The following is an 18,430-nucleotide window of genomic DNA, read 5'->3' as shown; positions in this document are numbered from 1 at the left end:
GGTTTAAATAACAACTGAGGAGATATAAGTTAAACAGCAAAGTAAAACTTCTTGGCCAGTGTGGTGACTTTGCACTGCAGCAACAGTCACAGGAGACTGTGGAACCTCTGTATCGTTGGAGAGCTTTTTAAAAAAGTGTTGGACAAACACTTGTCAGAAGTGATAGGTACATTTGGTGTGTGGTGGGTGTGCCTTTCGGTGAGGGAAAGAACAAATGGCTTCCTGAAGTGCCTTCCAGCTGTAATTCTGTGATATAAATTCAGTAGCAAAGCTGTGACGCTGATTAAATAACCTCAGAATTGATAGATCAGACTTTTGGCTAATACTCAGCATGCTGTGTTTTATAGACTGTTTGTTTTTCAAAGTCGTATGAAGTCTCATATTCTCTTTTGTCTATCTTAATATCAGAAGATTTTGTAAAAGCGACCATCAGCATTGAGCCAGATTGAATATGAATCTTTTCTTAGTACAAACTTAACGTGAAATAGAAAGACAGGTTTTAAAATGACTTCTTCAGCTCTGGGAAAGGAATTGGAACACATCATTCCGTGACATTTCTTTCAGAGTTACCTTAGTACTCTCCATCTTCACCCATCTTATCTTGTGCAAGGTTGTCTTCTACAATACTTGTCTGTCTAAGAGTAAATTAAATGGAAAATCAATCAATCAGGTATCGGGATAGATTGGAGAAAAAAAAAAAAAAAAAGAAAAAGAAAAACAAAAGGAAAATGAATTTAAGCAAAGCAGAAGACAGAACTTTTTCTTCTACAGAATGATTTTAGTTTCTGCCTACTCTGCTCTTACGAGGCCCCATCTGGAGTACTGCATCCAGGTCTGGGGCCCCCAGAACAAGAAAGACAGAGAGCTGTTGGAGAGGGTCCAGAGGAGAGCCACAAAGATGATCAGGGGGCTGGAGCACCTCCCCTACGAAGACAGGCTGAGGGAGCTGGGCTTGTTCAGCCTGGAGAAAAGAAGGCTGCGGGGTGACCTTCCAGTACCTAAAGGGAGCCTACAAACAGGAGGGGAGTCAACTCTTCACAAGGGTAGATAACGGCAGGACAAGGGGAAATGGCTTTAAGTTGAAGGAGGGGAGATTTAGGTTGGATGTCAAGGGGAAGTTTTTTACTATGAGAGCGGTGAGGTTCTGGAGCAGGCTGCTCGGGGAGGCTGTGGATGCCCCGTCCCTGGAGGTGTTCAAAGTCAGGTTGGATGGAGCCCTGGGCAGCCTGGTGTGGTATTAAGTGTGGAGGTTGGCAGCCCTGCCTGTGACAGGGGGGTTGGAGCTTGATGTTCCTTGAGGTCCCTTCCAACCCAAGCCATTCTATGACTGTGTAATACAATTTTCCTGGATTTTCCCTCCCGATTTCTGAATATTTTAGTCGAGTCCAGTAGGTGCAGTCACCTCACCAACTGCCCCAGTGCATCCCATACCTGACATGCAACCATGCAGACACAGAAGGAATTAAAGATGGGTCTGCAGGTAGATGTGTTTATGATAGGAATTATGACAGGAGAAGGGTGGAGGAGCAAGTTAAGGGCTTCAAGGAAGTGGCAGACTCACTGCTTATCACTCAGAGAATCTGCAGTAATAGCGGTGGAAACATTTTCTTTTACAGCAGCAACCACGGTCTGTAGAGGGTGGCACTTGTCCCCTGGCAGCTTGCAAAATGAAGCAAGGTGGCTTTTGCAGAATGTTTGCAGTGACTTCCATCTAGTTTTGAATCTTAATTCTGTCTGGTCAGAAAGAGATACTCAGTTTGTGCTTGTGGCTGTATTTTGCATTCCTCCACTGATGTTTCTGGTCACCAGCTCACAGTTTCCTTAGTGAGGCACCTTTCAGTCCTCTAGAAAGGAGTCAAGGAGCCAGGGAGAAAAATGTAATCCGAAGGCTTATTTGCCTTTATTTCTATCTGAATTCCGGCTAGAGAGTACTAGTGTTAGGCTCTGCTAAGTGACCTGTGTTATTACTTGCTCCCTATGGGAGAAATACCCCCACTGCAAACAGAAATTGGCACAGTGACCAAACTAAAAAGAGAAGAAAAAAAAGAAGGTTTATACAGATACCATAATGGTCCTAAATGTACACGACAGTCTCTGAGTAATTTTAAAAAGGGTTTCTTAGGAGGCGTGTTTTAAACAACTGTAGGAAAGAAACTCAAAAGGAAGAAACGCATTGGCATTACAAAAATTAATTAATTGTGTTCTTTAACAATAGAAGCAAACAGTACTTTCATAAGTTCATTTGGATTCACTGTTTTAGCAACCAAAACAAAATTACAAACAGCGTAAGCGGGGTGAGCAAAATGTAAGAGGCACCTGCTTGGGAGGGAGCTGGATGGGAGCTTGTGCAAATTCACCACGGTGGCTTACCCAGCTATCACAGAGAGATTGTTGCAGGGTGGTATCGTACTGAAATAAGGTATGGCATGCAAAGACAGCAGAGGGCACATTAGCAAGTTTTTATCTAACAACAGATACAGAATTTATTTTTTGTTTACAGCTATTATTTCTAAACAAGCAGAAATTATTATGATGGAGCTTTTGCTACTGAAGGGATTGACTGCTCTCTTGGCTAACAGTGACTGGATAAACTTTCAGAAACCTGTTTGGGGGGGATTTGTTGGTACTTCACATCATTTCTTGCAGTGTCTTAAATCAGTCTTCAAAACAGATCATCTGTATTATTTCCTTTATGGTCGTGAAACCAACCTGAGTTTTTCCACTGTAATAGCTGTGAATGATAGAGAAAAGACAACTGGAGCCCATGCAAGGAGTTGGAGGGACTCTTCCACTGCTTTCTGGTCAGTGATGCTACAGCTCAAGGCCATTCTTTGTATGCAACAGGAATTTTGGATTACCTTATTGTGTATGAAATGAGATTGCCAGCAGGACAACACTGTTTGTTTTATCCTATTGCCAGGCAGTGGGTCATAGATAGTGCTGTGCAGTGCAATCCTCAATGTGGTGTTGTAGTGTACGTTGTTATAATTTATTTCAACAAATGACTGCGGAACTATTGCAGCTTCAGCCACCTGCCACAGAATTTACAAACATAAACTGATTTAAGTTTAGAAGTAGAAGATTTTTGTTTTCTTGTTTGTTGTTAAGTTTGAGTTTAAAGCAGACAGTAAAAGCCGATCTGAAAGCTTTATAATGCAGATGAAGGTTATCACAAACCCCATTGCTTAGTCACAAGTCCTCTGTTTGTGTAAGTGAAGTTAAATAGCTGTCAATTCTGAAACAAAGGAGGGAAGCAGATTTGTCTTCCAGGTCACTGAATCGACTACCTTATCTTTGCCTTGACTCAAGCTTCGTTTTTCTCACCATGCCTGTGATGTCCGTTTGGTGAAATGCACTCAGTATTAGCAGCAAAGTGGGCTTCACTTTTCTCCCATGTCTCTCTGCAGAAGCATCTTTAAAGTTCATCTTTTGTTTTTACACTTTTCCCAAAAGCCAACGTCTTTATCACCTCAGTGACCTTTTTCTTGATTTATTTTTTTTTTAATAAAGGAGAGCTGCAGTTTCATATAGTCAGTGTATTTTTGAGCTCACAAGCCCTTCTCAGGCTTTCAGCAAACAGGCTTGCAGCAAAGACTCAATTACGTGTTCCAAGAAAGGAGAGCTCAATTTTTAAATATACTGCATGCTTGCAAAAGGTGATGGATGAACACGAAAGTGGAAGGCTCCCATGCAATTAAGTGCATCTTTTACGATGCAGAGCACAGAGCGCAGGAAGACGTTGTAGTAACATAGATAAATGCAGAGAGAAGAATCTTCAGCCAAATGAAGTTCTTAAAAACAGTGTTTGCATGATTGCTCGACCTGAATACCTTGTTTCTGAATAACTAATTTCTTGAACTTATTTTAGATGCAACAAAATAGAAATAATCCTGAAAATGGGTTCTTGTGACGTTCATATACAGCTGCATACAGTGTATTTCCCTCTTGGGTAAAAGCGAGGTGCTTGAAGGATGACAGAGGACAGGCTAGCTGCAATCCACTTCAGGCTGGCAGTACCAGAAGTTATCAGCTGACTGCTAAAGTTCCAAAGACTTTCAGAGATATTTCCCCTTTATTGTGAAGTTTTTCTATATGTGAGAACTTGTAGCACTCACAGTGTTCATTGAGTGACTCTCAGCAGTGTATGTATTCAGGTCACGCTTTGTACTCATCTTCACAAACAGCTTCAAACAGATGGGGTACCCTTTCTCAGCATTTGACAAAAGCCAGGCTAAGGCATTTCTAAAGGGGACAGTCCCAGCCCTTTCTAACCCTGCCTTGAACGAATGTGAGCCTTAATGCGCTTGCTTGTTACAGGGTTGAATTGGGGCTGGCAGGGAAGTGATTCTAAGTGATGTAAAATGGCAGGAATGTTGGTCGTAAAAACGTATTTCACTACATTTCACTGAGAATTAACTTTTACATTTAGAAAAGGAAAAAAAAAGTTCTTAAATCATTTATGCAAAACTAAAACTATTTCAAAGTAATTTCATTACTGACTGTTAATATACTTCAAGTTTCTATTACTTTTTAATGGTGTACTGGAGAGCTTAGAGGCTTTTCATTTTACTACGCATATTTTGTTCTAAACTCCAAAACCTATGTAGCTTATTACTTATTTAATCATTTCAGTATTATTCAGTCATATTTGTTTTTTAACGTAAGAACTTTGGAATTTGCTGAATGTCTGTTTAAAGCAGAAATCTTACATCAAGTTTTTGTGTTTTTTTGTGTTTTTGTTTTTTTGGTGGTTTTTTTTTTTTTTTTTTTTTTGTTTTATAGGGATGTTTTAGTGGAAGTTGGGGTTCTGTGGGATATGTCTTACAATGGTGATTTATTATTTAACATTAGTTGGTCTCAGTCCATCTTCCTCCTGGCCACTGAATGACCCTCTGTGTGAGGTATTCTTTAAAGATAATGATGCAGAGTGGCTTGCTGAAGCACACTGGGATACACAGAGAACAGCGTGCATAATATGGAGGTATGGTCTCAGAGTCACTGGACCATTACCAGCCTTAATTAGAGGCAGAGCCCAACAGTTGACTGTGGATGCTGACTCACCCGATTCCTCAGGTCACTGTGAAGGTCAGTTACTGGGTAGGCTCTGGGGATGATTCCTGGACTACTGTATGGAGGCAGAGCTTCAGTTTCTCAGCTGCAGACAGAGCTTTCAGGAGGCTGAAGGAGAAGGCTTCCCATGAAATGCTGAGGCTCCTGTGGTACCGGAGACCACCTCTGTTTTCCTGTGAGTAAGCAAAGAAACCTGATGAACAGAAAAAACACTTGGCTATAGAGAGAAGATTCAGTAGAAAAAGAAATAAGTACTGCAGCTATGACTGTAAAGTAAACATAAACACTTTCAAAACACCTGCAGTACCTTCTTTGATGTCAGTGAAAAGGATGTAGCACCTTTGCAAGGGACTAGCTCTCCCCAGCCTGAGACAACCAGAAAGCTGGTGTTTTTCCAACTTCCTATGAGCGTCCCCGAACTGATAGCTATAAATCCACAACAGGGAAGAGGATATTTCTCTTTCTTGAGAGATAAAAGAAGGCTGATGACTAATGCTGAAATGAATTGTTAAGAGACATATTTACGTCTAATTGTGCCGACTTGTTTGGTATGTGTCCCAATTAATTCGTTTTTGTTGTGAGCATATTGAAGCAACGCGCACCCTTGTGACCTTCTATAATAATTATTACCATATTCCTCTTTTGAAGCGCTGTTTTGATTGTGTACTCAAGAAGCTCTGCTAAAATAACTGTAACATTAGTACAGAGTCAGATTTTTCCACTGTTTTGAACTCAAGGACGGTAACAAAAAGAATTACTCTTTATTGAAGATTTTGGAAGTTAAGGGTCACAATCCCTTTGGGTAGGTTTTTTGTTGTTTTTTTTTTAATTTCACAAAAATGACTATTTTGAAGAGTCGGAACTTGTTTCCCAACTAGAAATTCTGTAAGAAAAAATGTGTTGTTGGACGGCAGTGCTCAGATGTGACCTCATAATTCCTCCCTTGAATACTGTATGCAGGAGCTGAAAGGGGCTGGAAGGTACAACTGTCCCTAAACTTGTAGAAAATGCATTATGGAATCTCTGCCCTACGTGAGGCGTTGTATTTATTGTTGTTTAAATTAATTGCAGTATTTGACAACTGTTTACCTAAATCACACTAGAGCCAGCTGGGTGCCTATTTGTCAGCAGGACTCTTCTAGACATGCCTGCCGGATTTGCAGCGGTAGGTGATGCTGCCTGTGCAAGTCGGGTGCTTATTCCTTTGTGTTTCCCTGGATGAAGATTCTGCTGCTTTGTGCCTGACTCTAGGATAGAACTTTAGCTCACTAAGATGGTTTTGCACTCCTGTCCTCAGATCCTCTCCTGTTGTTTACCTGAACACACCAGCCAAATGCTTTTCTTCTATCACACACACCAGGGGAGGTAGTTTTGGGCAGTGGTGATGGGGGATTAGAGAAGGGTGCTCTGTGTGTTTCACCTTCCATTCTAGTGGAAATAGGAGGTCTTCTACTTTCGGTAAGTTCTAAGCCAACTTTCCCACTCCTTCTGTCCTACTTTCGCTGCTGTTTTGAGGAAGCTGCTGAAAGCCCTTGAGTTTTGTGACACTTAACCTGCAGCGGTCCCTTCCTTCAGGCACAACAGGACACTGGCAGAAGATATTTCTTTACACAAGATTTGCTAACATTCTTTCTCATACACGTCTGAGTAGTATCACTGTTATCTTCCGTCTACACTGGCTTCTTCTCCCTTCTGTCCAGATGCTTTTACCACCTTCTTCTAACAGTGTATGATTTTTGTTTGTCTTCGTCCCCAGTCTTTTCCTCTCTGCATTCTCACAGGGTGCCTTTTATGACTGTTCTATGCTGTGTGGAGTATCTGTTTCCTACAGCAGACTCTCTCTGTTCTTGGAACAACTGGTAGCACTTGTATAAAGATAACATTTCTCAAAAGGTCTTAGTTTTTCAATGGGCAGCCCTCTGGGCTGCTGTGGATTTTGATGCCTGAGGACAGAAGTTACTGATTAGAGCTTACCCCAGGTGCCACCCACTCACTGGCATGCTGTGCCCTCCTCACTTAACTTCAGTCTGAGGTCTTCTTCAGTGCTCTTCTTCAATCTTCTGCTCTCCTTTAGTGGAAGACTGCTCGTCCAGCAGTCGTTTCTACGTCCGTAGCAAATACAAAGTTTGGAGGTCTTCTTTCAGTATGAATAATAACCTGGTGTAAAATTAACCACCGTCTCAGACTGGGTCTTCATGCGCTGGGTGAAAGTGGGTGAGTGAACAAGCCAAAGCATAGTTTCTCCACAAAAACAAAATTCGAGTTTAAAGCTTTGCCCTGCTCGTTTTTGAGTTTCTCTCTGTACGTAATCTGGTTGAACTCTGACTGTGTCTAGCTGGTAAGCGTTGTGTTTTACAGTATATATGGAAGATTAGGTATGAAAGATTTATTTCCTTTCCATCAGTAGGAAAGTTTCCTTTCTTCATGAACTCGTGTCAGATGAGCATGCAGCCAAGGTGCTGTGTTTTATATCGTACCTACAGGAGTATGCTGAGTGAAATCTGAGTCTTCCGAGTTGTTAAAATACAGCTTTCTGTTTGTATGTATTTTGGCACAGAAACAGAAAAGCTAGGGTTGGAGGCAGGAAACGGATTGCCATCGTGGAAATTTAATGACCAGCTCTTTCCCTGTGAAGTGTGTGGAAAAGTGTTTGGTCGACAGCAGACCTTGTCCCGACATCTCTCGCTGCACACAGGTAAAAGCTGATGCTTTGATGTTATTCTTTAGTGCTGAGGAAATCCTTGTGTTGGTCATAGCTTATTTAAGATGGATGGGGGGAAGATAAGCAGATGAGTGTCTGTAGAATGGGCTATGCTCAGCTTTTTGCTAGAGCAAAGGCAACACTAGAAACAGGCCAGAAACAGCCACAGCAGACGTGCTTGGGGACTTAGGTAACATTTCTTTACAGCCAGCTTGTAATTAATCTTCACAAAACGTGCAAGTTCAAGTTGGTCCAAGTTCCTGCAGATCAACCTGTAGATATCAGCTGTTTAACCAAATCTGCTAGCGCCATTCTGAAGGAAAGACACAGCCTTTGTCCGGCCTTTCTTACATTTACTTGATGAGCTTCTTAAATGTTATCAAACAACAAAAGATTTGGCTTTGATGTTTCAGATATGGTGAAACTGACAGGATTTAATACCATCGTTCACTTTGCTCTTATTATTTACTGTTTTTAAGAGCAACTATTCAAGTTTGTACCACCTCCCTAAAAGCCAATGATTGAAATCAACTGAGATGAGCAGTTTTTACATGGAAGATGCACTTTGTCGGCCAGCTGAGATGCACTGCACAAAATAAGACTTGAAAGCAAGAATTTCTAATACAGTACTGAAAAATATTGTTGGTATAATGCCAGTATATGTCACTTAGTACAGCCACGCTGGAAAGGTTCAGATGCTCTCGTTCCTTGGCATTGTGGACTTTTCTTAATCCAGAGCTGCTCTATTGAAGATCTTCCACCTAGCACTTGTTGTATTATGTTTCAAATTTAGAGCAGCAGCACTTGAACGGAGAGGGTTGTAAAAGCTGGTGTAATATTTGGTTGTTTTATTAATCAGCTCTTCACAATAGGAAGCCTGGCATGCACAAAGAAATTGCTGCCAGGACTTAGGATTGTTAAATTTGAAATGAAATTGTTTTTATTTTAAAGGCTGTGAAGCACTGAAGCTCATGTTTAATTTCTTTTAATTGTTCTTTGAGTGTTTTTTGTTTTTGTTCTTTTTGTGAGCTTGTGTTCAGAACTGGCCTTATGCTGCAGCGTTCCCTTTTATCCCTGCCCACCCTCAGATCTTAATACAATACCATCAACCCTGCAAGTGATCGTATGGGCAACCTCAAGAATAAGCGGACCCAAAATTGAAATAAAAGATGTTGGGTAAAGGAAGTAGTTGCTGGTTATGGACCTGTTTCTGTACTGGCTTTGCCGCAGCTCTGAGAGCAGCAATTACCCCACTTTTGCAGTTTATAAAGTTTTATATCTGACTACAAATGGTAGGCCGTGCTAAAAATATAGCCCTAAACTACTTCCAAATGAAGTCGGTTTTTTTTTTTTTTCCTGAGTAATTGCTGTGAACTTCTATAATTTTCCAAAACGTCTAGTTTCCAAAGTACCTTATTCAGGAAATTGTTCAGAGAAACTCAAAGGAATGCATACTTGGTTATTGGAAGCTGTAACAACAGTTTGCTTCAAAATGAAGTTTAAATGGACGGTTTTCTGTTTCTTTCTCAGAAGAGAGAAAATACAAATGCCACTTGTGCCCCTACGCTGCTAAGTGCCGTGCTAATCTGAACCAGCACCTGACCGTCCATTCTGTGAAGCTGGTGAGTACAGACACTGAGGACATTGTCAGCGCTGTCACTTCTGAAGGCAGTGATGGAAAGAAGCACCCTTACTATTACAGGTGAGGACCTAGGCAAGAGACCTAGTGCACCAGACACTGGAATTTGTCTTAGCTGCCTGCATAGGCTGTTACAGGACCCCTCTTCTGGTGTTCCACGGTGAAACTGCACTGAATGTATTTGACTTGCCCATATCTATCTGACTTTGTGCTAAGCAGCAGAACTAGCTGGCTGCCTCGTGCTGTTTGACTTGGATAGTCATTGGGAAGGACAGAGTTCTTGAGCATGTGTGGTTTTGTTCTGGATGGTTTTTTTTAATGGTTCTGTGAGTCAAATGGACTCCTAGAAGCCTCTCTAATTTTTGATTTAAGTTTTGCACTGAGGAACTTCCCACTGTTTATGTAGATTCATGGCAAATCTAAAGCACTATTAACTCAGTTGTTTTCAACCAAATCTATGAAATCAAAGAGTAACGTATTAAAATAAAACATACATATTTTCCCATTTGCTAGAGGTATATACATTGTGACCAATATTGTGAAAAAAGACTTTTAGGAGAATGAGCCAGAAAAATTGAAAAGAATTGCCCAGACGAAATGGCAATTTGGGTATTCTCCTTTTTGTATGCAGTGCCGTGTGTTCTGCAAATTGTGCTATGCGCCCTAGTGGCCAAGCAAAGTACAAAATCACTCTCAGAGTGCTTCTTGCTTTAAATTGTGATGGCCCCAAAAAACAAGAGGAGGACTGCACAGAGGGTTAAAGGGTCCTTTCCATTGCTTCTCAATATCATTCTGCGTATGCATTGGCTGTGAAATCTGTCTCCCTGTTAATTATTTGCATAGCTGAGGACTGCTGTTTTCCAGTCAAGCGTAAGAAATGTTTGAACCCATTTTTACTTGCTTACGCTGAAACTGCCAGGCAGTTTTTCACAGGATCCCGGTTTGGCATGGGAACCATTCCAGGGCTTGAAAATAACTCCTAGAGCGTGCAGCACGCTTTCTGTTTGTCAGCGTATCAGCCATACTAAACGTCTTGGCAAAGCTGCGGTGCCTCTTATTGCCCAAAGGAATCAGCTAGGTGATGTGCAGCATCTGGAATCTGTAGTTTTTAATTAACTTTATGATTATCTAGCATCATTATAGCATGTACAGGATTGTTGCGTTGTGCCTGCCCTTAATCACATTGGCACGGCCATCAGTTCAGAAGCAGTTCAGCAGACAAAGAATTTTCCAATGAACATTCAACAGTGAGGAAGAGAACTGTGCAGTGAGGGTGGGTTTTTTGGTTTGTTTTTTCAAAATGAAGGGAAGGATAATATTCTTCTATTTGTAGTTTATTTTTTTAGTGCTTCTTACTTTTGAATTCCCTTCTGCTTGCAGCTGTCATGTGTGTGGGTTTGAGACGGAGATGAACGTCCAGTTTGTCAGTCATATGTCCCTTCATGTGGATAAGGAGCAGTGGATGTTCTCGATTTGCTGCACAGCATGCGATTTTGTCACCATGGAAGAGGCAGATATGAAGGCTCATGTCAACAGCAAGCACACAGGTGACGATTCCCATCTCCCAGCTGCTGTGATCTCTCTCTTCCCTGCTTTTTAGGTGCAACCTTCACACTCCTGATAAGCGCTCTCTTTACTTTCACTGAAATGCTTGCTAATTAAGGTCTGATCTCTTAAAGCTGAAGTGAAGCCAGGCAAATAGTCCGCTAGTACAGATCAGTTTTCAAGTGTAGGGGACAAATGAAGGGCTACTTGGCCATGTCCCTCAAATCTCCTCCCTAGCTGAAGTTAACATAGATTGTTTGTTTTTTTGACTGATTTATTGTTTCATGAAAATCCTGATTTGACCTCAGTGCTGATAAGGCAACTTTGAGCACTAGCTGTGTGTATCTGGCTTTAAGGTTATAATACATAATATACTGAGCTTTGCCCTTGGTGTGTTCAGAGTTTCTGTTGATGTTTCTTTAATGTTGTGACTCAGAAATACTTTAAATGTCACTTTATATTCAGTATCAGAGCAAATCCAGTGTCTTCTCCCTGGTCCTGTTCTTAGTCACTTAATAGCCAAAGATAAGAGCAACAGCAGTTTTCAAACAAGCTCCATATGCTTAGTCCAACTAGTGAAGCCCGGCATAATTTAAGGAGGAGGAAATTAGAATGCTTTCAGTTGATTTCTTTTATAACACCAAGCAGAAGAATTTTGTTGTCACAAACTACTAATAATTGCGTTGACAGTACTGAAGCTGAACTGCATCCAGCGCCGTTTTCCCATCATTAAATTGCTCTTTATGTCGAAGGTAAAAGTGGGACGATAGGAAGGGTGGAAAGAGATAAAGGAGAGGAAAATGTTGGTGCTTATAATGCACGTTAAATTATTGGAATGCCTCACAAATTTTTGTGCCAGCTTTCAGCACTGCAACTCTACTCCCATCTCCCTGCACATGCACTGTCTTTACCCATTTTTTTCATCCATCTCCACTTGTAGATGGAGAAATGCCACCTATAACCATGTGAAAAAATTGCATCAGAGCTCAGAACAAGAGCTGTACTTGCTGTGGCTAAAATATTGGAGGTGCTGCTTGTCTTTTAATTATCTGTTCTTCATTCACTCTGTCAAATTGAGCCATTCAGCAGGAGATCCCGCCAAATGCTTACACATATGGCACGTACTGGGGGAAAAAGACAGGATGGGTTTTCTGGTTCACTCGCCTCCAGTCCCTACCCTGTAAGGTTACTTACTCATAAAAGGCCTGTTTGTAAGGCTCTTGGCATATGTCTTCAGGCAAGTAGAATTGTTTTGGACCCGCTATGCCCACAGACAGATCGCATGCAGATTTTCTGGTATTCAAGTTGAGGTACCTTTTTAAAATTGCCAGCGTGTGTCTCAGTAATAACCAGAACTCACCCATGTTCTTTTCTGCCAGAAGTTCCTTCAGTCTGAAACATCAGCTCACCTCCCTCCATCTTTTTCTCCCCTCCCCACGGTATTTATTCTCTTCCTGTATTTCTGGAGAACAACCCTCTCCCATCTAAATATTCATTGGGCCTTTTCTTACATGAAATACTCTTCTGAAAGTACCGATCTTACACTGTGTGTGTTCTTGTGAGATCACCATTCTTGGCATACACAACAATGGCTGCACGTGGCATATTTAGTTGGAATAAGTAGCGGTGGCAGAGTAAAACAGCAGCAGCTGCTGGGAATAACTCACGCAGTAATATTCTGTGATCATATTTACCTTCCTTGGAGACTTTAGCTTGCTGATAGCTCGTATTCATCCTGTGTTCTGCTCAACTTCTTCCTTTATTTTGTTTTCCTTGACTGTTTCCAACTTAAGCTCTCCTCATTTGTAGCAAAAATTCTTGTTACTGGCCTTCCAGGTCATAACCTTGTAGCGTGTACTATTAAATTTCATTCCATTTTTATTACTCTAGCCCCCAAGGTCAGTGAGTCTTTCTGTATGATATCCCAGTCATCCTTCCTATTGACAGCATGGGTCATCAGATTTCATTAGCGCGTTCCAACATTTTTATCTAGACTTAAAGGTGCCACTTGTGAGCTTTTAGCTGGATACATATTGCTGTATGCAGAGGCCTCAATCGGAGGACTTACTTTATCACATAGATAATATGACATTTTAGTTAAGTCTGTTTTTAACACAGCTCTGAATAAAGCGTGACATAAAGGGGAGGAAATAATTTGTCCATTCTGATTCTTTGGCTCAGAGTGGAATGTACCAGATTAGGCTTATATGAAAACTCTCACTCTTGCTCATTTCTAGTATGCGGTACTATTTGGGATTCCAACTTCACACATTTGTTGTACACATAAGGCAACGCTGGAGTGCTACAGCTTTAGATCCAGTTAAATATGTTTTGTTTTATTGTTTTTTTCATTTAATTTTCAATGAGAGTTCCTAGCAACAGCAGATACATCTTGAGACCAGGCTGTTATTTCTCACAGTCATTATTCTTCTCTACCCTTCCTCTCAGAGCTACCCAATAGACAGACAAAAGCAGAAAGGTGATGGAAGCTTAATTTGGAACACTAGTAAACAATGCCATCAACAGCACCCCAACCTCCATTTGAGAAAACGTGGCTTTTTTTCTCAGTGACAAGTTCTTGATCGTCTGAGCCAATCAAAGTGTGTGCTTGGGATATTTTTTTTTTTGCTTAATAATGTGATAGAATTGCATGTTTCCTTTCATTGCCATTACAGACAGAATACCTTCTAGGATATGCTAGTATAAACACTTACAAAATGAAGGGATATGAAATCATGATGCTTCCCTAACTGACCAGTTGATTTCAGACTCGTTTATAAGTATGTTTGAATTAACTTCAAATGACACTCATCCTGAAATGTAAAACAGGATTACAGTCTGCTGTACTAGCTATTGCTCCTAATTCCAATTTTTCAGCTGAGGAGAGGAAGACACCCAGTGAATCTAACAGTCCATCTTCATCTTCACTGTCAGCACTCAGTGACTCTGCTAACAGCAAAGAAGATGCAGATGTATCTCCAAAAAACAAGGGTTCAAACAACCTGCTGGTCATTTCTGTAGTGCCTGGTACTCAGACCTCACTGAATACTGAAGAGAAGTCAGAGAAAGGTAAAAAAAAAACAACCATAAAACAAATACAAATTGTCACCTCGTATGCAGTAGATCCGGCCACAGTATCAGGAATGCTTTTTCCTTTTCTTCATTTTTCAGGCTTTGAATGCGTTTTCTGTAACTTTGTCTGCAAAACAAAAAATATGTTTGAGCGCCATCTGCAAATCCACCTGATCACACGGATGTTTGAGTGTGATGTGTGCCACAAGTTCATGAAGACACCCGAGCAATTATTGGAGCACAAGAAATGCCACACTGTCCCCACTGGTGGGCTCAAGTAAGGAAAGCAAGTACACCAACTTTTACTGTGTTCAGCACCTCTAATATTGTGGGGACCAGGACAGAAGGAAGTAAACCAGAAAAGATTAGTAAAGTGTCTGAGAATCCAGATTTGGGGCTTCTGTTGTCTAGATAATAAAAGCCCAGTCCGTTAGAGTTGCCTTAACATGGGTTTGCACCATTATAGCAAATAGTAGTATATGTAGTTTTCCCCAGTGATAGATCTTAACAAAGTATGGCCTTTCCCATTTCAAGTCAAAGAGGAGAAAGTACATGACGGGTCCTAAGAGAATGAGGCAGCACGGCACGGAGGCACTGTCCAATTAAGAGGCATTTTGAAGGCATTAGAGCAAAGGAGAGTATGCACTGCATTCTCTGTTCTGCACCTAGCTCAAAGAATCTAAATCCTGTCCAATCTGTGCCACTAAGTATGGAGTCAGCTTCTCAAAATCAGACGTCTCAGTTGCTTTGTAATCCTTGTACATCCTAATGCAAAGTCAGCCTTTCTCAGCAACTAACTATTTTGATCCTTTTCTGCCTTTCTTTGCATGTTTGGAATAATCACTGTAAATTAACGTGTAACAAGCAGTACGCTCTTTTAAGAAAAAAACCCTGTCTTTGGCTAAGGTGCTGTCCTTTAAGATCTGTTCATACAGAGCAATGCTTCTAGTGAGCGACTGTGCCCTTATGTCAAAGTTGGACCCCTGAGGGGAGGGGTGATAGTTGGGGCCATACGCTTGCTCCTTGTGTGCAGGCGATGTGTTATTATGCAAGATGTATGCCCCTGTTCTCCATTTGTTCCAGCTGCTGCAGGAAGAGAGGCTGGAGCCACTTCAAGCCCGGCACAGGCCTCCCTGCTTGCACTGTTCTCGCTAAGCAAACTAATGTTTTCAATGCACTGTAACTGTCAGGTAACTAGCGTGCCACATTTAACGTTACCATGAGTAGCTCTATCAGTTTGCACTGAGGTTTGTGAAAACTGGTTCTGTTTGCCAGGCAGTGTCTTGTTATACAGCTCTGTAGTTTCCCAAATTTGAATCTGTGATCAACTGAGATATGATGACTGAATCTGGGAATAAGACCAGGCTAGGAAACAAGTAGCGTGCCAGAATGATGGGATGTCTGTCTTGGACGCACAGGCCAGTGATCTCACGCGCTCTGGGTTTAAGCTGCACAGAATCTATTCTATTTACTGAGGAAAAATCATGACCTATGACTCAGACCTTCCTGACAGAATGGGCTTCTCAGTCTACATAAGTTATTCCTGCCCGACTCAAGTAATAATTGGGTACCTTCAAAGCTGCATCTAAGAAAAAGCTCTGATTTTTTTTTTTTTTAAGGCATCCAGAAGAGCCTGAAGAGATCTAAGTAAATTGTATTTTTCTGTCTCCTGTTTGCTGTGGGGGAAGAGAAAAAAAAAAAACATGATTCCTCCAGTTCCAGATCAAAATCTGAGATTCTGATCCAGAGAGCACCCAGCTCAGGAGAGGTATGTGCGCATAGACAGCTGAGTTCTCTGTTGCAGTAGAGCTAACCACTTTCAGCAGCCTCAGTGCCAGGTTCCCTCTCTGGATCAGAGTACTTGATGCTGCATCAGGAAAAGCGGCCGGATATTTTACTTCTGTTTGTTTGTCCTCCTGTATTATTTGCTGCACTCACTCCAAAATCTCTCCATCGTTAGCAAGATGAAACGCAATCAGTTGTAGTGAGTGAAAACAAATGAGAGGATATCTGCTTAGAAATTACCTTAAATGACAGTGCATAATTGGCAGAGCTGCTAAAGAGTGAATGCAGATCAGCAGGCAAGGGAGACATCTGTAAGACGGCAGCTTGGCGCATTAGTTGTGTCTTTTTACCTAGACTTGCTCTTCTAGCTCACAAGCTAGATCTGGAAGCCAGTACGCTTTGTTTAACGCAGCAGATATTCTGGGCGGGTAGCTGTCTTCACCAACTTCCTCTAAGCCACATCAAGCAGGATCCGGTGCATTTTAGTCTTGATGGTGTCCAGGCTTGGTCAGCTCAGCCTTCCTTCCCAGCTTTGAAGGCTCCCTCCTTCAGCCTTCTCAGCCCTTCCTGGTCCAGGAACCAGGGGTGAGGCCCTTTACCACGTCCACCCTGGTCCGGAAGCTTTCTGCTGTGAGTAAGCAGAGCCCACATCCTGTTCCCACATTGGAACAATTCCTGCTGCGCGGCAGAGGCAGCTGTAGGCAAGCATTGCCGAGCACAGACTAGCTCATCTCCCAGCAATGGGAATCCCTACAGATCATCTTAATAAGCCAACTTTCAGCTGTTTCTAGCCGGATACCCAGCAAGCTTATTGTACAAAGTCACATAAAAGGAATTTCCTAAGCCGTACATACAGTATTACGAGTTTATTCCATCTTTACTTAAACAGCTGCTTTCATACTCATCTGTAAACACTCTCTTTAAACCACTTCTGAGTGGAGAAAATGGCAAAAGTGACTTTGTGCAAACACTAGGAATGTCGTTACCCAAAGTACCTGTGAATCAGTCACCCACAGCACCTGGCCTGCTTTGCAGAACCTGCCCCGCAAAGGTAAGCCAGATGATTAAGGGGACGCTCCTTTGGTGCCTTCCTAGGAATGAGCGAGTTCTACTGCCGTTAAATAGGCAAGCGTACTCTAAGTAGAGACGGATGAACCAAACATAATACAGAAACCAAACAGGGAGGACTAGGCGCCTTTTCTCCTGCTTTAGTAGGGCAGAGATGGGCTGAATGAGAGGTTTGTCCCAGTAACACAAGACTTCCAGCCACGTGACTTCTCTTTTCTCTGTGCCAGGTGCCCATTCTGCATCTACTCCACTAACCGCCCTGCAGCAATGGAGTGCCACCTGAAGACTCACTACAAGATGGAGTACAAATGTCGGATCTGCCAGACAGTGAAAGCAAATCAGCTGGAGCTGGAGATGCACATCCGAGAACACCGCCTTGGCAACCATTACAAGTGCGACCAGTGTGGCTACCTGTCCAAGACCGCCAACAAGCTGATCGAACACGTGCGTGTCCACACTGGCGAGCGCCCTTTTCACTGTGACCAGTGCAGCTACAGCTGCAAACGCAAAGACAATCTCAACTTGCACAAGAAACTGAAGCATGCTCCACGCCAGACTTTCAGCTGCGACGAGTGCCTGTTCAAGACTACCCATCCTTTTGTTTTCAGCCGCCACGTGAAGAAGCACCAGAATGGGGACTGCTCTGAAGAGGAGAAGAAAGGCCAGTATTCAACCTCTAAGGAAGCCAGTCCACTCCTACCGGTGAACAGCTCTAGAAACCTCTTGTCACCCCTCTCAGTTATGTCTGCCTCCCAGGCTCTGCAGACAGTGGCTATGTCAGCTGCGCAGAGCAGCGGGGCAGAACCAAACTTGGCAGTGAAAGCCTTGGCCATCAACGGCACCTCCCTGTGCTTTGACAAATACTGGAACTCGGAGTTTGCCCACCTTATTCCTCTAACAATGTTTTTCCCCAAAAACCACTACAGTCTCACATTCCATCCACCCAGACCTCAGACTGCACCGGGAGGTGCCTCTTCACCTAAACACTCCTTCCTTGCCTACCTTGGACTAACAGAAAGGGCAGAAACTGTCTGAGGGCAGTTACATTCTGTACCAAAAATACCCCAACAAACCCAGCAGGTATACATTGCTGCAAACCGTAAACTGAAGAGGTAATGAACATTTGTACTATATCAGTAGTAAGGTTTAGAAAATGGCTCTGTGTATACTTATTGCATTGACATGAAAGCTGCTTTATTAAATCTTCAAGAGGTGACCTACTGCATACTTCTACCTTCAGCATGTTCCCAGTACTCTTATCTAAGAAACTATTTTGTCTTGTTAAGCTGAAAAAGAGTGTCCTTACTGGCAATCAGCGCTTGTAAGATTTCATATTGATGCTTTTTTTTGTTGTTTTTTTTTTGTGTGTGTGTGCGTATGGGTGTGTGAAAGAGAGTCCGTAAGCGTGCCATGACACTGCTTTTGCACATCCCTTATATTGGTTTACTTACCTGTTATTTTTCTCCCTTGAACACGCTCGTTCCCTCCCTTCCTCTGTATCCCCCTGAACTGTAGAGTTGGGGCGGGAGTAACTCTTGGTCTGGGGTTGA

At 42.2% G+C, this 18,430-nt stretch overlaps 1 protein-coding gene across 1 annotated transcript in view; it reads left to right on the top strand.

Moving 5' to 3' along the window:
- The window catches only part of ZNF827 (zinc finger protein 827), a gene marked incomplete at both ends in the record, with an annotated part of 103,447 nt that extends 85,532 nt beyond the window's left edge, over positions 1 to 17,915 (top strand). The window contains 6 exons of the mRNA XM_079534482.1: positions 7,628 to 7,765; positions 9,302 to 9,473; positions 10,791 to 10,957; positions 13,833 to 14,024; positions 14,127 to 14,304; positions 17,108 to 17,915. Of these exons, the coding sequence (XP_079390608.1) occupies positions 7,628 to 7,765; positions 9,302 to 9,473; positions 10,791 to 10,957; positions 13,833 to 14,024; positions 14,127 to 14,304; positions 17,108 to 17,915 (1,655 nt within the window). The remainder of the gene's footprint in view (positions 1 to 7,627; positions 7,766 to 9,301; positions 9,474 to 10,790; positions 10,958 to 13,832; positions 14,025 to 14,126; positions 14,305 to 17,107) is intronic.
- Positions 17,916 to 18,430: the final 515 nt, after the last annotated feature.

The sequence above is a fragment of the Tetrao urogallus genome, assembly GCF_951394365.1.
Source record: "Tetrao urogallus genome assembly, chromosome: 4".
NCBI lineage: Eukaryota > Metazoa > Chordata > Aves > Galliformes > Phasianidae > Tetrao > Tetrao urogallus.
This window is presented reverse-complemented; position numbering and strand designations above follow the sequence as displayed.